Source organism: Vanellus vanellus (genome assembly GCF_965231255.1).
Source record: "Vanellus vanellus genome assembly, chromosome: 8".
Classification (NCBI taxonomy): Eukaryota; Metazoa; Chordata; class Aves; order Charadriiformes; family Charadriidae; genus Vanellus; species Vanellus vanellus.
The window spans coordinates 30,314,503-30,333,891 of record NC_138913.1 but is presented as its reverse complement, the minus strand read 5'-3'; the positions used below and the strand labels follow the sequence as shown (position 1 = coordinate 30,333,891).

Genomic DNA, 19,389 nt, shown 5'->3' with positions numbered 1-19,389 from the left:
CACCAAGACCCTCCAGCAAGCGATCCTTTGGAGGATCCCAACGCTGGGACAATCCTTTGGCCTCATGTCTGAGGTTACACGGTCCCTCCAAAGCACCCTCCCCAACCAGGGGTGCCACAGAGGTGAGGAGAGCACGTGGCAGCGCCTGGGTTTCAGAGGCCCCCCCTGCCCTTGCCTGCTGTGGGGGGACAAAGGTACTTCCTACCTGAGGGTGCTGAGGGTCTCATCATAATTGATGTCGGCAGGACTGAGAGCAGCAACCATGGCTGTCCTGGAGTTGCCCCCTACCCGGAGAGATACACCCACATCAGGGAGACCCTGGTCCCCGCGCCAGCCGTCACCCTCCCCTCAGCAGCCATGCCCATGGCCGAGCCCATAGCTCCCGCTCACGTCCTCACCCAGGTTCTCCCGCAGCAACCAGGTCAGCACCGAGTCCCGGTAGGGGATGAAATCTGTCTTCTTCTTCTTTTTGTTCTGGGGGATGGAGAGCGGAGGGAAGGGCTGTCAGGCTGGCTGCTTGCTTCAAAGAGAAGGTGACAGCCAGTCCCCAACCACAGGGACTCGCAGGAGAATGGCTCTGCCCAACCCCAACTCTCCCAGCCTGTCCTCCCAGCAGAGGGGCTCCAGCCCTCCCAGCATCTCCGTGGCCTCCTCTGGCCCCGCTCCAACAGCTCCGTGTCCTTCTGCTGTTGGGACCCCCCGAGCTGGAGGCAGCACTGCAGGGGGGTCTCCCCAGAGTGCAGCAGAGGGGCAGAATCCCCTCCCTCGCCCTGCTGGCCACGCTGCGGGGGATGCAGCCCAGGTTGCGGGAGGCTTTCTGGGCCACCAGCGCACATTGCCATCTCATGTTGAGCCTCTCATCAACCAACATCCCCGAGACCTTCTCCTCAAGGCTGCTCTCCATCCATTCTCCTCCCAGCCTGGATTTGTGCTTGAATGCCGAAGGGTCTGCGGGCCCCCAGGAACAGCGTGGCATGGGTCTGGGCAGAGCCTCACCCCCAAACTACCCTGCGACCCACTCCCACCCACCTGTACTAAAAAACAACCCCCTGTTCCCCAGCCTGGCCAGAGTACCTACCTTGTTTGGCCCCGAATCCTGCAAAGAAAGCAAAGAGGTTGTTTAAGTGAACCGCTCCCCTCCTTAGCACCCACCACACCTCCCCGTCCCCCAGGCAGAGAGCAGAGGGTGCAGGTCCCCGGGGAGAGAGCAGCCCCACCGCCCCAGCTCATTCCAGCTCCGGGGACAGCTTGGGATGTATCCCTCAGAATCGGGATGCTCCAAGCCCTCGGAGCTGAGCCCATCCCTGCTGAGCTGAGCCCATTCCCCCGTGGTGCCACAGGTCATCTGTGCTCTGGCTACCCACCATTTCGGCTAGGGCGGAGATGACTTTCCCCAGTGTGGTCAAGGACTTGTTGATGTTTGCTCCTTCCTGGTGGAGAGAGGAAAACCCCAGATTTCAGAGCGGTGCTAAAGCCCGCTGCACCCGGAGGATGGGGATGTCCCAGTACTGAGTGGGCAAAGAGCAGCTGGTCCTACTGGGTAACCAGCACCTCCCAGCTGGGTGGGACTCCTGGACCTCCGTGGAACTGGCACTGGGCAGCTTTCAAACAAAACCCCATCAAGGATTTTGGCAGCGTAGTGGGCAAGGGAGCGGGCAAGGAAAGAAGATGTCACAGCTGGGGACAAGGGGGGGCAGGACGCGGCGTCCCTGCCGGCAGAAGGGGACCTCGCGCCAGCTCTCACCTTTAGTCTTGTGCCCTTTGCACCAGTGGAGTCGGCTCGCTCACTCCCTGCCAGGTCCACCAAGCTGATTTTGCTGACCTGCAGGCAGAGATGAGGCTGTCAGCCCCGGCAGCCACAGCAAACCCAGCACAGAGCCCAGGAGGGAGCAAAGACCTTTTGCAAGGTGACACTGCTCTGAAGGCAGAGGTGGGTTCTGCAGGGTCATCCTTGCCAGCGTTTGGCCAGGAGCAGGGCATCCTTGTAGGCAGGGCTGGAGGGCACCAGCTGCCAAATATCCTGTCCAGGGGCCAGTCCCTCGAGGGACAGTGACCCCAGATCATGCCTAGGACCTATCTTCATCCTGTTTCAACTCTCCATCAGACTGCACCATCTCATCCCAAGTGCTGTCGATAGCACGCAAAGCCCTTCCCGGGTCCATGCAGGTTTCCCCGAGTCCCCCAGCTCTGCTCTCACCTTCTCAGTGGTGATGTCCGTCTCGGCGTCGTGCCGCTTCTGCGTGAAGATGATGTTGAACACGGCGTGGGAGCGGCTGCTTGTCTCGTTCATGTTGGTGGCAGCCACCGTGCTGAGGGGAGAGGACAGGGAGGTATGACACTCTGCAGCGGACACTGGAATGGGTGGCGATGGGGCCAGGGCTCATTTCAGGACAGGGTACATAAGGGGAAGGCAAGTCTGGAGGACAGGAGAGGACTCTGGGAGGAGACGCGCAAAAGTCCAGGCTTTCCCCTGCTGGGGCCAGGGCATGCTGAGAGCAGGAAGGCGTTAAGGCGAAAATAAGTGGGGGGTACCCACCACTCACACAGGGGAAGACTGCCACCTCCAAAGCAGCCAGACTGGCAAAGCAAAGAAGTTAAGCAGGACTTTCTGGAGATGTCAGCAAGCTCTCCAAATCCTGACCATCTCCTGATCCCCCAACTCACCGGGCCTTGTTCCCAGAGTCCATGAGGTCCTGGATGTCGTTGTAGGAGGTCACGGCCAGCTTGGAAAGGTCCTCAACGTACGGGCCCATAAGGGGATGCTCCCTCACCCGCAGGTTGCCCTTGTTCTTGGGATTCAGGAGGTCCCTCACGCGCTCGCAGTATATCTCCATGTAGCTCACCTAGAGCAGAGGGCATGGGCAGGGCTAGCAGCCGGCAGGACGGGGATGCTCAGCACATAGGCAGAATCAGGTCCTTCCCCCCCACCCCACACCCAGCGATGGGACCACCCAAAGAAGGGTCTGCACAGCGGCATGGCTTGCAGAGACCGGTGGGAGACTGAAGCCAGAGTAGGCAGGCAACAAGGTGCCTACCTCCACGGAGTAGGACATGTTGTCATTCGTTGTCTCGTTGATGCGGGAGAAGAGGTCCTCGCACAGCTGTGGAGAGAAGAACCAGGCTGCTCAGCCCCCCACCAGGATGTTCCTGCCCAGGGTGCCCAGGCCACAGGGATTTCTACCTTCTCACCCTAAAAACTAGAGCCCCCGAGTGCTGGGGTGACTCCTGGAGAGCTGGCAGAACCTCCCCCCCCCCCCCCCCCCGCCTCCTGCTATGGGGGGCTCAGCATCCCCAGAGCCCCCCTCAGCACTCTGCTGGGCCAGAACGCAGCAGCTTACGGCAAGCACAGCCGGTGGCATCTTGGTGCTTGGACTACCACTGCTCACAAACACCGGCCTCGTGTGGCCAGAGCGTAACTCATCCGGTCTCAGAGGACTCCAGCGTGACCCTCCTTGTCGTCCCCCCCCACCCTCTGGCAGAGCCGTGCCGGCTCTCTGCTGCGGCAGGGCTGCGATAGACCTTGGCAAAGCCTGGCCCCGCTCCCGCCTTCCTCCCCTCTTCCTTCCGGGCTCGGCATCGCGCTGGGACCAGGGGAAGGGGCAGCTTTTCAGCAGGCAGTACCTGCGGGATGATGCCTTGCTGGTCCTTTTCCTGTTTCCCCATCATGGTGTAGGATTTTCCAGCACCTGTCTGCCCATAGGCGAAGATGCAGACGTTATAGCCTTCAAAGGCGTGTTGCAACATCTCCTCACCGATGTCCCGGTACACTTGCTTCTGAGATGCATAGTTGATGTCTGCGGGCTGCAGAGAGGAGGGGGGACACGGAGAAATTTGGCAAGGGCTTCCTCCTGCCTCTCCCCAGCCCAGTGCTCCAGGAGGGCTCAGGCCTCCTGCCGCTTACCGTGGTGTGGGACCAGTAGGAATAGTCAAAGCTGAAGCTTTTTGGCGTCTCTTTGGGCTGCTTCGGGTTGAGGATAGCTAGAGGCAAACAGATGGCAACATGAGGCCACCCATGGTACCCCCGCCACCCGCATCCCACTGGTGAGGGCAGAAGGGCGATGGGGTTCAATCCGAATCGGTCCTGGAAAGCGGGACCAAGAACCTCCAGCTCTGCCCATGGGTCCAGAGCCCCCAGACCCCAACAGTCCCAGCAGTGGAGGTGGGTGCCACAGCCGGCAGAGCCTGCACCAACCCAGGGAGCCGGGGTTGTCCAAACATCCTGCTGGGCACGGTGTGGGGAAAACGGCTCCTTCCCTTGGGATCCTTCCCTCTCCATCATCTGCCTGTGGGAACCTGGCACCGGCAGGGGAGGATCACAGCCTTCCTTCACCCCACAGCTGGGGGGGCCATGCCCAAAGCCCCACGGGTTGGTGCTGTAGGGTGGGAGCGGCCGTGGTCCCATCAGGGCTGCCCCAGGCCCCCTCCAGCTCCTGCCTCTCCTCCCCTGCCCGTTCTTTTGGGTACCCAGCCCCAGCAGGGTGATTAATGCCTCGTGTTACACCGCCAGCGGAAACAAGAGCCTGCTTTTTCCCATCCCCTAGTGAAAAGGACGTTGCCATGGAAATTGGAGACTGCATCACTTCTCTTCCTCACTTGCTGCTTTTTTTTTTTTTTTTTTTTTTCCCCCGTAGAGCGTTTATGATGTTTTTTTTTTTCTGAAACAACAGATGCGTCAGAAGAAACCCAAACCAGCGGGGTAATCACAAGATCCAGCCATCAGCCATGTTAGGTGACATTGAAATGACCTTGTGGGCTGGCGCAGGGGACAAGGAAGCTGTACAGCACCAAGGCTGGCGAAGATGCCTCCATGGCAGCCCCAACCTGCCCTGCCCCGGGGCTGGCGCTCAGCCAGGGCTCGCACCCGCTTGGGATTCAAGCTGGGACCTTCCCAAGCAGCCCCAGGCATGGCGCAGCCCGCTCCCCACGGGGTCAGATGCCACGGTGTGCGGCGTTAGGGAGACGGATGCTTTCTGCTCCAAATTCCTCCTCCATTGCCAGGACAGATTCTTCCCCCAGGAGGGATCCGCCACTTCTGGCCTCAGACCCGTCCGTCTCTACCCGCAGGCGGGACGGAGGACCACCCTCGCCCTGCCGCAAGGCGGGCAGGTGGAGGGTGGGAAGGAGGGGGTCAGGATCCAGCCCTGACCGCAAAACGGCAGCACGATGCTGCTCGGATGCCCCTTGCCGTGGGCAGGAGCCCTGCCAGTGCCTGGCTGGCGTACCAAGGGCACGCGAGTGGCCATTGCGAAAAGAAGCGGGTGTGGAGGCCACGCAAGAAGCCCGGTGGAGCATCTCAGATGGCTCCTGGGGTTCACCTGGCAGCTCCACCGTGCCAGCCGGACCCCTGGCTCCGGTCTGTCTCTGCCCTGCAGAGGTAACCCTTGCCAAAGCGAATGGGAGCATCGTCGTCCCCCCCCCCCCCCAAAAAAAATATGAGTCCAATGGGGGCAAAAGGACTAGTGGGCAGGATGGGGCTGCACAGGGCGGCTGTTCTGCATCTCAGTGCCAGCCCACACTGGGCACGGGGCGGAGGAGCAGCCGGGGACGGCGCCGAGCAGCTCCGGGCATCCCAGCTGCAGCCACCCAGCTGTCCCGGCAAGCTGGAGACCAGGACACGGGGCAGAAGGGAGCACACCAAGAGCACCCAAGCTGAAACACTCTCCCCATGCCCCTTTAATTCCCGTTTATTTGCCCCCCCCCCCCCCCTCCCTCTGCATGGCTGGATGCCACCGGTGGGTTTTTCCCTCTCCTGAGACCAGGCATCCCAGGGCTTTTGCAAAGCTGCTGCAAAAGATTGGTGCTCTGGCCAAAGGCGATTAAAAAAAGGCGAGGGGGAGGAGGAAAACATCTGGAGATGACCCTCATCTTTGCCCTGAAGAGCCAGCGGCGCGGCGGAGGTAGCGAGTGGGCAAGCACTGAGCAGGATAAAACCCGAGACCCACAGAAGAGAAAATAATCGCCGTATTTTAAAGCCTGCGGAAGCACGGCTCCGGCCAGAGAATATTAATGGCCCCACGGGATGAAAGCCGGGGTCCCTTCCTCGCCGTCCTGGTGGGAGCTGCCAGGAGAGGGGCCGGGGGTGTTGGTGGCCGGGCTGGTCCCCGCGGAGAGAGGGGGGGGGACACACTGCGGGAACAAAGCGTCAGTGTTGGTGGGCAGGGGGCGGCCGCCACGCAGCGAGCCAAGGGGATGAGGGCTGTGAGTTGGTGGAGGGAGGGGCGCACGGGGGGGGGGGAGGATGACAGAGAAGGGCTGACCCCTTTCCACCCCGGCCCCCGCTGCCCCATCCCCCCCAGGGCTTAATGCATTAGGCAGAACAAGCACACACACATCCCCCCCCGGTACATGCAGGAGTCTCTGGAAATAATCCCAGGATGGGGGAAACTTGCTCTCATCCCCCCAAACACATTTATTTTTGGCTTCTCTGCGAGGAACTCGAGGGGGGAAGGGGGGAGGGGGGGGGGTTGCCAGCACTACTGGCATCCTCCTGCCTTCCCCAGCTGGCAGAACCCCCCCGGCACCTGCCCCCCAGCCCCTCGGCCAAGGGGATTAGCCGATGGTTTGTCTATTCATGGAGAAAAACCTCACCGTCAGCAAAGGGCTGGCCAGGGCACTGCCCCTGCCTGCAGCCCTGCTGCCCCCCCCCTCCCCCCCAGCATTGGCAGGGGGATGAGGGGCTCGGAGGGGGGGGGGGGGTGGGGGTGCAGACAACAGGGCTGGGGGCGGAAGGATGGGCACGGGTGGAAGTGGGGGATACCCGATGCTCTTGATCAGGCCTGGGGAGTGCGGGGGGTCGTCGTGTTGCCCCTCCCCCCCCAAAACCCCCTCTCCAACCCATCCGGGCCAGAAAGGCTTCCTCGCCGTGAGGGGAGCAGCTCCGCACCCCCGGCAGGCGAAGCATCACTGCGCAACAAGGCTGGGAGAGACCCCCCCCCCACCCCGGGACGACAGAGACCAGCAGATGCTGCCCCACAGACCTCCCTGTCCCTGCTCCCCAGGTGAGCTGGGGGGGGGGGACCGGCGGGGTCACAGAGCCACTCTGCACCCTTGGATGCCCTCTTCTCCTTCCCGCCTGGGTTGTCATGGCAGCCCGGCGGTGCGCACCGCGGGGGTGGCTGGCGCCGATGTTTCACCCATTGCCACCGGTGACGGTGACGCAGGAAGCCCCAGGCAGGCAGGCATGGAGAGAGGGAGTTATTTCAGATGCTGCCCCATATGGAGGTTTCCAGAGCCACAGAGGAGGGATTCGGCCACCTTTTCCACCCAGTACTTCCAGCAGTACTTCCCATTTAAAGAGGGGCGAATGCCAGACACCTCCTGACGGGACAGGCAGCCCCAACCCCCCCTGCTACATCCCCCTTCCCTGAGCACACCGTTCCCTTGGCAAACCCCACTCCCAGCCCTTCATCCTGCTGGTGTTGCGGCTCCAAGCCCCGTGGAAGCAGGGATGGGTCCCAGCACGCCGCGGTGTGCCGTACCCAGCCAGGCGGTGCCATCGGGAGCTGCGCGCTGACCAGTGCACGGCTTCCACGCTTGGGCAGGCGACCACGGGCTGGGCACCCCCAGCCCCACAGCCACACACCAGCGTTTTCCAAGTTCTTCTGCTAGTTCCACCCCAGTTGCCTTCCAGGGATGCTGCCCCCATTCGGTACCACCGAAACCCAAGGGCTCGGTGCCACGTAGATCCCGCTGCTGCCATTTCAACCGCAGAACTGCATTTCCCCACGGGAAAGGTGACATCTCCCCCCCGCCCCGATTCCCTCCTCCAAACAACCCCAGGTGCTACCGGCACCAAAGATCCCTGCAGCACGGTGCTCGCCGCTGTGGCCAGACCACGCGTTTTTCCTCCCCAAGCAGCACCCAAACCCTTTCCGAGCCCCTCTGCCCCCAACACCGGCACTCACTGGTGGTGCTTCCCGACATCTGGATAATGCATTTAGATTCCCGGCTCATCTCCCGGGAGTTGAAGGGCCGGACGCGCACTGCCACCTTCACGGATGCTCCCGCCATCGTGCCGGCCAGAGGTGGGTCCTGCTAGCGGGGGAGCAGTGGCTGTCCTGCAAGGAGGGGAGAAAAGGGGATTAGGAAAGCTCGCACCCCAATCCCCATCTCACAGCTGCGCCAGAAAAACGAATGGAAAGCCCCTACAACAAAACCTCCCAGGAACACTGGTTGGTCTCTCCTGTCTCCTCTTTGTGTCTCAAGTCAGGACCTCCTGCTCGCTCCCAGGGGACATCCCTGCCCTTAACCCCAGAGCTTCCATTATCCTGCAGCAGCACTCGGTGGGCATCCACAGCAGGCGACAGGGCCATGTAAGCACCATCAGCATCACCATGACCCCTGAGGAACAGTTTTTCCATCGCGGAGTGCCAACAGCACTGGACAGGCAGCCCCTCACTTGCAAGCGAGCCCACAGCCCCCTGCCCGTCACCCGAGCCTCCTGCCTCCACCCCAGCCCCAGCAGCAGGACTGGGTGGAGGTGGGGAGGAAAACGATGGCATTCATGCTGAGAAAGGAGGCGGCTGTTAAACGCAACCGCTGGTATTTGCCTCTCATTCAGCTCCCGGCGAAAGCAGAAGCGCAGCATCAGCAGGAGCAGCACTGGCCAGCAAGCTGGTGGGGATCGCGCTCAGCCGAAGCATCCAGCTCACAATTATTTTTCCACTCCTTTGGCTGATAAATTTTTAATCACAAACCTCACAAGACAAAACAAACCACTCTCCCAGAGCAGCCGCTCCTCCCAGCATTGGTGTCCGGACTCTCTGCAGCCGGTCCCACCTTCCCCGAGCCCCAGTTGGCCAGAAAAGGATGCTGGGGTCCTTCCCTTGACCACCGGGTCCTCCAGGATCAGCCCTTATAAAATCTGTTCCTGCCTTCCAATGTCCATCCCCTCCTGCTGCTCCTTGACCCCCCCAATGCTGAGCCCGCTGGTGGAAGAGGAGCTCAGCACCCCGCAGCACGGGCAGGCACCGCCCAGCTCCTCCAGCATCCCTGCCTGCAGGACTCCTGCAAGGGTGTTTGCAAATGGCTTTTGGAGCCTGGTCTTCGCCCGCAGGATGCTCGTTCTGGGAGGAAGGAGGTCAGGAGGGAGCAATGGCACAGCTCTGGTTACACAGGCCATGACCTGAAGGAAGTGGAGCAGCAATGATGGGTCCTCAACACGAGATGGGTTTTCCCATGGTGGAAATGAAAGATACAGCTGAATTTGTGGAAAAAGGGGCGGGGGGAGGGGGGGGGGGGAGAACAAAATAAACCTACAGAATAGAAAGCATCCCAAGAGAAGGGGATGGCTTTAACACTAACCGAGGTTTGACCGCTCCGGTTTCATTTCCAAAGCGGGTGGGAGGAAAACCAAAGTCTGCTCTGCCCAAAGGCAGGTATATTCATGGCACAGTGGAAAAATTTACAGCCAGAAAGCATTGCAAGCTCGGTGCTGTCTTTCAAAAACACTCCACCTGTTTTAAAAGCAAGCCTGCATCCCCCGACAGCGGGACAAATCTCCTCCCGTCAGAGTTCCCAAACCTTCCTCCCACTGCCCCGCTGGGGTGGCCCCAGAGCTCCCCCTGCACTCAGCCAGCGATCGCACCCTTACATCCCACCAGTTCAAGCATTTCATCTCAGGCTTTCTTGAGCACGGATTATTTTAAGCGGGTGTTTAACGCCACCGCTGAGTCCCTGAGCCGGCGAGCAGGCTGGTGCATACCAACGGGCCTCTGCCTTCCCCACGCTGCTGCTTGCTCAGATGCGGGAAGGAGGAAAAATCAAACAGGACCCCTTGCCAAAGAGGAATGAAAAAGCTGGTTTTTCCCTTGAAACGCTGGGTTGGAAGGGCTGCATCCTCACGAGGCCATTGGCTCGAGCTGCTCCACCCTGTGGCACCGCAGGCGCTGAGGGACAATGGATCTGTTGCTGGACTAAACCCCATGCAGCACCCGACAACTGCCTGTGTCAAACACTTCCCTCTCCTCCTCCTGCGGCCAGGACAGCTCTGTTCCCCCCCAGTTTTGCGGCCTCTCCAGCTCCCAGGGCTACAAAGAGGTGGGTTAGGTCCCCGGACTCCCATCTTGCGGCACAGCCCTCGGCAAGAACCACGGGCACCAGGAACGGCACACCCGTCAACGACCCCACCGGCCCTGGGACCGACTGCTGCCCACTACAGTCCGCTCCAGACCCTGCCCACGTTGCCTCCTGCCCCTGCGCCATTCTCATCACATCCCCCTCCAGCCCTATCACTTCCCATGAAGAAGCTCCGGTTTCTCCTTCATGCCGCTTTTCCAGGCGCCTCATCTTGCTGCGTGCCCTCCATCGGTGGCTGTTTGCCTTCCTCTAATGGGAGGACCAGCTCAGCCCCACACCAGTACCAACCCAGCCCACCCCGCTGGCCACGAGAAGCCCCCTCCTCACCAGCAGGGACCTTTTCTCTCTCCCTGCCATCCTGATGCCCAAATCCCAGCGTATTCCCAGCAAGCCAGCCGGCTCTCCTAGCCCAGCAGCACAAGCTCCTCTCCCCAACAGTATTCCCTGCTGCAGAGCAGCAAGCTCGGCTCCATTTTCTGTCTCCATCCATTTCCTTCAGCATCCTCAGTCGGCAACGCGCCACTCCCCTCCTGCTCCTCTGCAGCTCTCCGGTCCCACCTCTGCCACAACGGCGCAAGAAACCCAGGAAGCGCCGTGTCCCCTTGGGGACCCCCGGCAGCCCCTTGCCCAGCTCCTTCTTCCCAAGCCTCCTCTCCTTCCCCCGACTATTTTCCCGGTGAGGAATTCAGCCCGCAGCCCACGTAACATGGCAGCACCACCAGCCATCGCTGGCCGCAGGCGCTCAGCATCCCGCAGAGAGGGGATGCACTGCAGCGGGCAGGCTGTGGTGCAGGCAGGGCAGGGGCAGGCAGGGCGGCTCGAGCCCAGCCAGCTCGCTTTGCCTGGGGACAGTCAGCCACCGCCTGCTTAATCCGCCATCGAGAGAAATTCAATAAGCCACTATCAGCCTTCGGCTGGGAGCGGGCCAGCGCCGCGGCCCCGCTCCCCGCTCCCTCCCTGCCTCCTCCTCGGGGCCACCCCACACACAAGGGAGGAGGACAGCAGAGTCCCCAGGGGCCGTGGTGCCACGGGGGACATCTGGACCTGTCCCCCAACTCCGCAGGGCATCTCTGCCCCCACCATGCTGCGCAGCCTGCTGCGCTCTGCCCAGCCCTGCCGGCACTCCCACCAGCCCTCGGTGACGAGCGAAAGGCCTAGAGAGCGATGATTAACTGGATCAGCTAAGATTAATTGGGCAGAGATTAGCTAACGAGAGCTCTCTTAATTCCGAGGGCTACTAAGCGGCAGCCATCGCTGAGAGGTGACCAGTGGGTTGGGCAGCATTGTCCCCAAGTGCCACCCGCAGTGAACTCTTCCCCTAAGGATGCTGCAGCAGACATGCTGTGCTGTCTGTCCCCGCAGGACACCGGGGATCGAGGGATGTTAACAGGGGTCGGCACAGCCAGGACGCCCCACTCCCTGCGCCCAGCACCGGGCAGGAGCTGCCTCACCGGGGCCGCCGAGGGAAATCCGAGGCGAGTTTCTCCTTTTGTCTGCGCGCATCCCCGTGTCACCTCGGTGGCGAGGGCGGACACCCTGTCTGGCTGTGCCTCCTGAGCCACGATGCTCTCAGCCGCCGAAGGGGCTTTGTTTTAATGAGCCCTTCCCCTGCACCCCCCTTGTTGGGGGCCCCCCAGCTCCATCTGGGACCGCAGGACCCTGCCCTCCCTCTGGGGACAGTGGGGGACCCTGGGGGCAGCTGGCCCGGATGACGCCGCACCATCGGCTGCCAGCTGAGCCCAGCGGCTGCTCCCCACTCGCCTCCCACCCCACATGGGGCAAGGGGCCGTGACGGTGCAGTTTTCCCCGGAGCAGCACCCACAGGCAGGGAAGCAGCAGGGCAGGGGCCGGTGTCCAGCCCCCCCCTCCCCATCCCCAGCGGAAATCCAGCCCCTCGCTTCCCCAGTGCCATCATGGGCACCCTGCCCTGTGCCTCCTCGCCTCCTGCCCTCCCCGAGGGGGTGGGGGGAGGGCGACACGGCTTCAGGGCACTGTTTGGGGGTCCTTGAGAATTTCAATATGGATTAAATTGGCCAGCAGCAGATTTAAGGCTGTGGATGGGATCTGTTCCCCATCCCTGCTGCGCTCCATCACCATCCCCTCCATCCTCTCTTCTGCACGCCAAAACCCACCTTGGGAAAAAGCTGCACAGACAGGGCGGTGAGCTCTGGCAGGGGGGGGCGGGGAGGGGGGGAGAGAGGGGTAGTGGGGGAAACACAGGTCCTGACACCCCCCCCCCGGCGTTTGGGGGCTGCAGCTATGGCCACACACAGGGAGGCGGGGGGGGGGGGGGAGCGGCAGCATCCGTGCCAGCATCAGCTGCCACCTCCCAGACAAAATGGAGGTCAGTGGCAGCGTGCGGGGATGGCAGAGCCCACCACACCCCTGGCTGTGCCCCAGGGGGGACTGCTGCTGCCACCCCCCTTCCCCCCTGCCCCATTCCCCCATCCCATGCCACCCAGCCCACTTGCCAAGGGGCTGTTCCGGGCACTGGGGCATGGAAGGATGGCAGCGGGGTGGCAGGGGGAGATGCTCGGCTGGTTCCCTGACCTCCCCCAGCCCCACAGCAGAGGCGTGGGACATGAGCAAGCAAGAGACCCCAGCCCACCGGGGGTGCGCAGGGTCCAGGGGAGGGGATGCTGTCCCATCGGGGAGGAGGAGGAGGAAGCGGAGGAAGACAATGGGGCAGGTGCAGGGCTGCTCTCTGGGAGCCAGGGCGGCCAAGCGCAGGGCTCTGCACCAGCCCCTCCGCCCAGGGATCACCCCCCACCTCCAGCCAGAAGCCATCGGCACTGGCCCGCAGTGACATGGCGGCCTTCACCCAGCTGCCCCCAAGCCCAAGGTCAGCAAAACAGCAGCTCATCCTTGCGGCGCAAGCAAGAGCCTTTGGCTTGGCAGCGCCTTGGCTAGCCACCCCTCCCCCCGCTCGCCCCGGGGCGAGAGCCCCAGCCGGGACACCCACTGCTCCCTCCAGCGCCATCGTCGACTCTGAAGCGTAATGATGACAGAGCAAGATGGCTCAACTTCATGGCCAGAGCCACCTGCCCCAGAGGGGAGAGCAGGGGCGGCTCTACGGTGAAAACGGCTCCGTGTGCCCCCTCCCACGGGCAGCGGGGACGGCATCCCCCCCCTCCCCTCCCCACCCCGGTGTCGGGGCTGCAGAGGCGTTGCCCCATCCCCGGGAAGCCCCCCCCCCCCCCCCTCCCTCGGGCGGGATTCTTCTGGAAGCCGGGGCGGCACCCGCCGGCTGCCGCGCTGGGGACCCGCGGGCAGCCCCCCCCCCCCCCCCCCCGCTCCCTTCGGGGGACCCCGCAAAATGGCCGCCGGCCGACGCCCCCCCGCCCCGACGGACCCCCGGGAGGGCGCGTCCCCCTCCGCCGCCGCCGCCGCCTCCACCGGAGCCGAGAGGGGCGGCACCGCTATCCCGTGGAAGCCCCCGCCGCGCCTCCGCCCGCACGGTGCCGCCCGCCCCTACCTGTGCCCGTGCCCGGTTCGGCGGGGCGCAGCGCTCAGGCGCGGGCGGGGGGAACCGGCATGAGGAGAGGCGATGCGACGCGGTGCCGGTGCCGGTGCCGGTGCCGGTGCGGGTTGTGGCAGCCCCGCCCCTGCGGTCCCCGCCCCGCCCCTCCCCGCGCGCTGGTTGGCCGCCGCCCGGGAGAAACGGGGGGGGGGGGACGAGGACGGGGGGACCGGGGATGGAGCGGTGACGTCAGCGCATCCCCCCCACACCCCGGTCCGCGCTGCGGAACCGCCGCAAGGGCGCGGGGAGAGGCGGGGCCCCCCGCGTCGCCTGGCAACCGTCGCCTGGCAACCACCCCCACCCCCCCCATCATCCCCATCCCCGGTTTCCCCCCCGCCCCGCGGCTCCGTACCCCGCCCGGCCCCCGCCGGCGCACTGCCCCCGGGAGAGACGCCCCCTCCGGGGGCTTCCCCCCGGCGGCCCCGGCTGTCAGCACCCACCTCCGGTGCTTCTCCCCCTCCAACTTCCTCGAGGGGTGAGCGCCCCCCCGCCCCCCGGGAGCCCGTGTCCATCTGCGCTGGGGAATTTAGACCCAGGGCGGAAAGAAGATTAAGCCTTCACCACCAGCTGTTTCCAGCAGCGCATCCTCCCTCACCCCTCCACGCCGACCACATGTGAGGCCACGCGTCCCCTCCCCACCCCGACCTTTCCCTGGAGGACAGGTCTCCATCCATCCATCCACCCACCCGCCGCAGCTGTAGTGCTGGGTCTCCAGCGGGGTTTCTCCCACCGGTGTTTTCCGGACTGAACGTTTCGGCAATGCTGCGAGCATCCATCAGCAATCCCGGCAGTGCTCTCACGGCTGGGGTACAGGATGAGGGGCTGGCTCAGGCATTCTCTCAGGACTTGTGGTCCTTGTGTCAGTAGGTGATGACCGGGCAGCAGTCTCCAGGCTAACTCTGGTTTTCATCATCCACGCAATGTTGGCCACACCGGCTCCCAGCTCCTCCCTGAAACAAGCATCCAGCTGCCCAGGCAGAAGTGCTCTCGCCTGGCACCGTGCCAGCCCCACACGCCTGCCCCAAACGCCTTCAGCAGCAGCCGGCTTTGCCGGGGGTGGGGGGACTTTCCACCCCATAACCATCATCCCCAAAGCTTCGCTCACTTGAGTGGCTCGTCTGGCCAAGGACCCGCTCCTGGACCTGCCAGGAGCCAGCAGCAGGCAGCTCGTTTGCGTTTCAGAGTATGGATGGCAGAGAACGTGCCGGAGGATGGGCACGATACCATGGACCATGGGCACACATGGCAGGTGACAGGCACAGAACATTGACGAGGCACGCATGTCCTGTGGCATCATCAGGTTGTGCTGTGATGCCCACAAGCCAGGCTGAGCCCACAGAGCACGGCTCGCTGCGGCAGGGACTGCAGCCACGTCCCACCCCGTGGCTCTGCCCTGGTGCAAACCATCCCCATGGTCAGCCTCCTCCAGGTGTCTGTCACTTGGCCAGGCATCCTTCTGCAGGGCAGGTCCTTTGTCAGGGAGACTTGGCCAACAGAGCTTTGCGGTGCTGGAGGAGTCACGACCATGGTGGCTGTGCCGGGCCAGTCCCAGCACAACCATCCCATGGCGCGGGAGCTGCGTGCATCCCAGGAGCAGGGATTCCATCTGCTGGGATGGTGTTGGGAACCATCAGCCATGGTGTCCTGGGGGCCTTGGGGACAGGGTCTGTGCAGGTGCTTGCCAGTCCAGAGGCTGGAGTGCCTGAGGAGCAAACCCCCTCAGCACTATCAAGGGGGAACCCCCCAAAATGAGGGGGCTGAGACAGCAGGGACAGTGGTGGTGACACATTAATTGGACATGGAGGCAGCCAGGGGCAGAGTCCGGGCTGGCGGGGGGAGCACCGAGCCCCAGGGTCAGGGTCCACGGGGACACTGGACACTGCTGGCACAGGATGCACTGCGTCGCGGTGCTGGGTGCTGCGCGGGCAGCCGCCACTGCTCCTCTCCTCCGGTCTCGGCTCCTGGGGATGGCAAGGCGCCCCATGGCCACCAGCCTGCTCCGTGTCCCCCCACCCCAGGGCCTGCTCCGGCCCCTGGCTGTGCCAGAGAGGCTGCTGCTCGGACCGGGGCCCAGCAACATGCCCCCCCGCATCCTGGCTGCGGGTGGCCGGCAACTCCTGGGCCACATGCACCCCGAGGTGCTGCAGGTGAGCTGCCCAGCCTTCCTCCCCTCCTCTCCCTCACCCTCCACCAGGGGCTGGGGCAGCTTTGCTGGGGTGAGGGGGACAATAGCGGTGCCAGTCGGTCTCCTGCCGCCACAGGTGATGGATGAGATCAAGGCGGGCATCCAGTACGCCTTCCAGACGCAGAACCGGCTGACCCTGGCCATCAGCGGCACCGGCCACTGCGCCATGGAGGCTGCCCTCCTCAACCTCCTGGAGCGCGGTGACACCGCACTGGTGGCTGTCAATGGCATCTGGGGACAACGTGCCGCCGACATCGCCAGGAGGTTGGGTATGTTGGGGACAGCTGGACAGCGCCGGCAGAGTTCAGGGGACCGGGCTTGTGGGCGGGGTGCCAGAATGTGACCCCTGGCTTGCTGTCCCCATCTCGGCAGCAGCGGCCAGTGACACAACTTCTGTGGCTGGAGAGTGCTCCAGGTTTTTTCCAGGGTGATGTCCCTCTGCTTATGGCGGTTTATGGCTTTTCCACCGGGCAAATCTGTGGGAGGCCGGACCCTGGCAGGCAGCCGTGCGTCTGGTTCATGCATGGCTGGTTCCCCCGTGGAGCAGGTGTCTGCCCAATGGGAGACATGCACAAACCTCCATCTCCCTCTGCCCAAATCCCTCCCAGGAGCCAATGTCCATGAGCTGCTGAAGCCCCCGGGCGAGTACTTCGCTCTGTGGGACATCGAGGAGGTGAGTGCCAGCCGCGGTGCAGGGAGACAGGTGCGAGCCAGCCCTGGGGACAGTCACCTTCACCTCTGTTTCATGCAGGGCCTGACGCGGCACAAGCCCTTGGTGCTCTTCATCACCCATGGCGAGTCCTCCACGGGGGTGCTGCAGCCGCTGGAGGGGCTGGGCGAGCTGTGCCACCGGTCAGTGCATGGCGGGCACCCGTGGGGGCTGGTGGCACCCCAAGGTCACCCTCGGGGGCTGGGGCATGGGGATTTACATGCCCCGGGCTCTCCTCTGGCTCTGTTCTGCTGGAAGCGGTTGGTGCCAGCGAGACACGCGGCCTCGAGGGGATTGGGGTGCTGGGGCTGCAGGCAGAGGGGTGGCAGGAGGAGGTGGCAGGAACACCAGGCTGAGCTCTGTCCTCCCACAGGCATGGTTGCCTGCTGCTGGTGGATGCGGTGGCATCGCTTGGGGGAGCCCCCATCTTCATGGACCAACAGGGTAAGAGCCACAGTGCCGTCACGGGCACACAGGGGACCAGAGGGCTCACGCCTGGGCCAGGGAGGGAGGGTGGTGGGACTGATCCCCACGTTTCATGCTAGCAGGACTAGAAACTGGGCCAGCTGCAGGCAGAGAGCCGGTTCCCCTCAGGGGACCATCAGCAGTGGCAGGGTGTCCCCCAAAGCAGGCCAAACGCCAGCAGGACCCCTGTGCTGCCCACCCACCACTTGCAGCTGGGTTGGGCAAGACTCAGCGTGTCCCCCCCTGGGAGTCCCCTGTCCCTAAGAAGCTGCCTCCCTTCTCGGGCAGAGATCGACGTCCTGTACTCGGGGTCTCAGAAAGTCCTCAACGCCCCCCCCGGCAGTGCCCCCATCTCGTTCAGTGAGCGAGCCAGGTAAGGGCAGCCCTGTGCCACTGGGAGGAAAGGCGATGGGGCTGGGGGGGGAAGGCTGTCATCCCCCCCTCCTCCCGCTTTGCCAGCCACCCACTCCAGCCCCGCTCCACGGAGCAGCTCCACGGGGGTCAGAGCCCGGCCCATCCTTGGGCAGCAATGGGTGCTGGAGCCGAGCTCGCCGCTCGCTTCAGGGGACCCCTGGGGCTGGCGAGGTCAAGGTCCAGCTCCTCCCCAGCACCCTACTTTGCCAGGGAGAAGATGCTCAGGAGGAAGACGAAGCCCCCATCCTTCTACCTGGACATGAGCTGGCTGGCAAACTACTGGGGCTGCGACGGGGAGCCACGAAGGTAAGGGTAGGCTGTCCCCACACAGATGGCTTTGGCTGACCCACCGCAGCCTTCACCCTGGCAGGGCTCGGGCCTCATCTCCCCATCACCCCATCCGCCCATCACGAAGTGGCCCTGGGGAAATTGTGACCCCTCTGCGCTGGGCGAAGAGGAGGGAGGACGCAGCATCCCCAGTTTCCCCACCACCAGCTGGGATACTGCTCTGCCGCCAGCCGGGCCAAACCTGCCTGGGTGCCCCTTGGGTTTTGCAGGTACCATCACACGGCACCCATCAACAGCTTCTTCAGCCTGCGGGAAGGCTTGGCCATGCTGGCGGAGCTGGTGAGCGGCGCCGGGCAGGCAGGGGAGCACCAAGCAGTGCCGGTGGGGTTTGGGGGAGCGGTGGGTGCCAGGACCTTCTTCCTCCTCTCTGCCCACAGGGTCTGGAGAGCTCGTGGGAGCGCCACCAGACCAACTGTGCCCAGCTGTGCCAGGGGCTGCGTGACCTGGGGCTTGAGCTCTTTGTGAAGGAGGAGGTGGGTACAGGGTGAGCCCAGCACCATGGTGTGGGAGCAGCGTGAGGACATGGCCCCACGTGGCTGGAGACGTGGCAGGAGAAAAAATTCTCCCCCTTCCAGCGATGCTCTCTCCTGGCAGGCTGCCGGGCTCACCGGGGGACAGGGCCGTGGCCGGGAGCTGCAGATCTAACACAGCTTCTCCCTTTCCCAGAAGGCGAGACTTCCCACAATTACCACTGTCAGGGTGCCGGAGGGCTACGACTGGAAGGACATCACCGCGTTCCTCATGGACAACCACGCCATCGAAATCGCCGGGGGGCTGGGCCCTTCGGTGGGCAAGGTGGGCAGTGTCCTCCCCTCCCGCTGCCCGCGGCCAGGCACCCAACCTGCCTGTGGCCACATCCAACCCCCCCCCGTCACACGCCCCACGATTAACTGGTGCTCTCTGGCTGCAAACAGCAAACACAAGGCTGGATGCATCCCCATCGCCCGCAGCGATGCATAGCGGCTCCTAACCACACACAATTGAAGCGCGTAATTGAATAACCGTGCGCGTAATTAGCAGGGTGACACGTCTTTAGGCGAAATGCGTGTTATATAGGAGCAAGCAGGGAGTTGGGCACGGGCACTTTACGCCCGGCCACGCTGCATGGCTGCTCCGCGCGTGCCCCTTGCCCTGCGCTCTGCTCGCAGGGAGACAGCGCCGGGGCACAGCGGCGAAGGTGAGACCCTCGCCCTGCTCCTCCCAGGTCCTGCGCATCGGCCTCATGGGCTGCAACTCGACCAGCAGCAACGTGGACCGGGTGCTGCATGCCCTGAAGGACGCCCTTGGGCGCTGCCGCCGCAGCAGGCTGTGAGCACCCCCGCAAAGGATGGGGCGGGGGGGGGGGGTCCAGACGAGGCATTGCGGTGCTCCCCCCCCATGCCCGGCTGCAGGATCCGCTGCAACACCCAGCACCCCAAGCCAAGAGCGGGAAGGAGAAGCTGGAAGAGCAGGGGATGTGGAGGCGAGGGCTGCAGCTTGGCAAACGTGGGACATGGCTCAAAACACCTTCTCCCAGTCCCTGTGCAGGTCACTCCTCTCCCGTATGGCCTGCCCCCCCCTCCCTCCCCCCCCCAAGCTGCTCCCTTTTCCCCGGCCCCAGGGTATGGCAGCCCCATCGCAAGCTGACACGAGGGCTGGATGCAGGATCCGACCGCAGGTCCCTTCCCCTCC

At 63.9% G+C, this 19,389-nt stretch overlaps 2 protein-coding genes across 3 annotated transcripts in view; one reads left to right on the top strand and one right to left on the bottom strand.

The window, feature by feature from the left end:
• The window catches only part of KIF1A (kinesin family member 1A), a gene marked incomplete at both ends in the record, with an annotated part of 34,224 nt that extends 26,214 nt beyond the window's left edge, over positions 1 to 8,010 (bottom strand). For both annotated transcript variants that reach the window (XM_082487420.1, XM_082487421.1), the window contains 11 exons: positions 206 to 284; positions 399 to 474; positions 1,079 to 1,096; positions 1,365 to 1,430; positions 1,745 to 1,822; positions 2,198 to 2,309; positions 2,665 to 2,843; positions 3,036 to 3,101; positions 3,622 to 3,801; positions 3,902 to 3,978; positions 7,905 to 8,010. In XM_082487420.1, the coding sequence (XP_082343546.1) occupies positions 206 to 284; positions 399 to 474; positions 1,079 to 1,096; positions 1,365 to 1,430; positions 1,745 to 1,822; positions 2,198 to 2,309; positions 2,665 to 2,843; positions 3,036 to 3,101; positions 3,622 to 3,801; positions 3,902 to 3,978; positions 7,905 to 8,010 (1,037 nt within the window). The remainder of the gene's footprint in view (positions 1 to 205; positions 285 to 398; positions 475 to 1,078; positions 1,097 to 1,364; positions 1,431 to 1,744; positions 1,823 to 2,197; positions 2,310 to 2,664; positions 2,844 to 3,035; positions 3,102 to 3,621; positions 3,802 to 3,901; positions 3,979 to 7,904) is intronic.
• Positions 8,011 to 15,489: 7,479 nt separating this feature from the next.
• On the top strand, positions 15,490 to 19,030 carry AGXT (alanine--glyoxylate aminotransferase; the record flags this gene model as incomplete). Its single annotated transcript, XM_082487385.1, has 11 exons — positions 15,490 to 15,744; positions 15,859 to 16,051; positions 16,391 to 16,455; positions 16,534 to 16,634; positions 16,865 to 16,935; positions 17,245 to 17,329; positions 17,581 to 17,676; positions 17,928 to 17,997; positions 18,096 to 18,191; positions 18,385 to 18,513; positions 18,923 to 19,030. The coding sequence occupies 11 exons, from the start codon at positions 15,490 to 15,492 to the stop codon at positions 19,028 to 19,030; spliced, it is 1,269 nt and encodes a 422-aa protein (XP_082343511.1).
• Between the last annotated feature and the right edge of the window lie 359 nt (positions 19,031 to 19,389).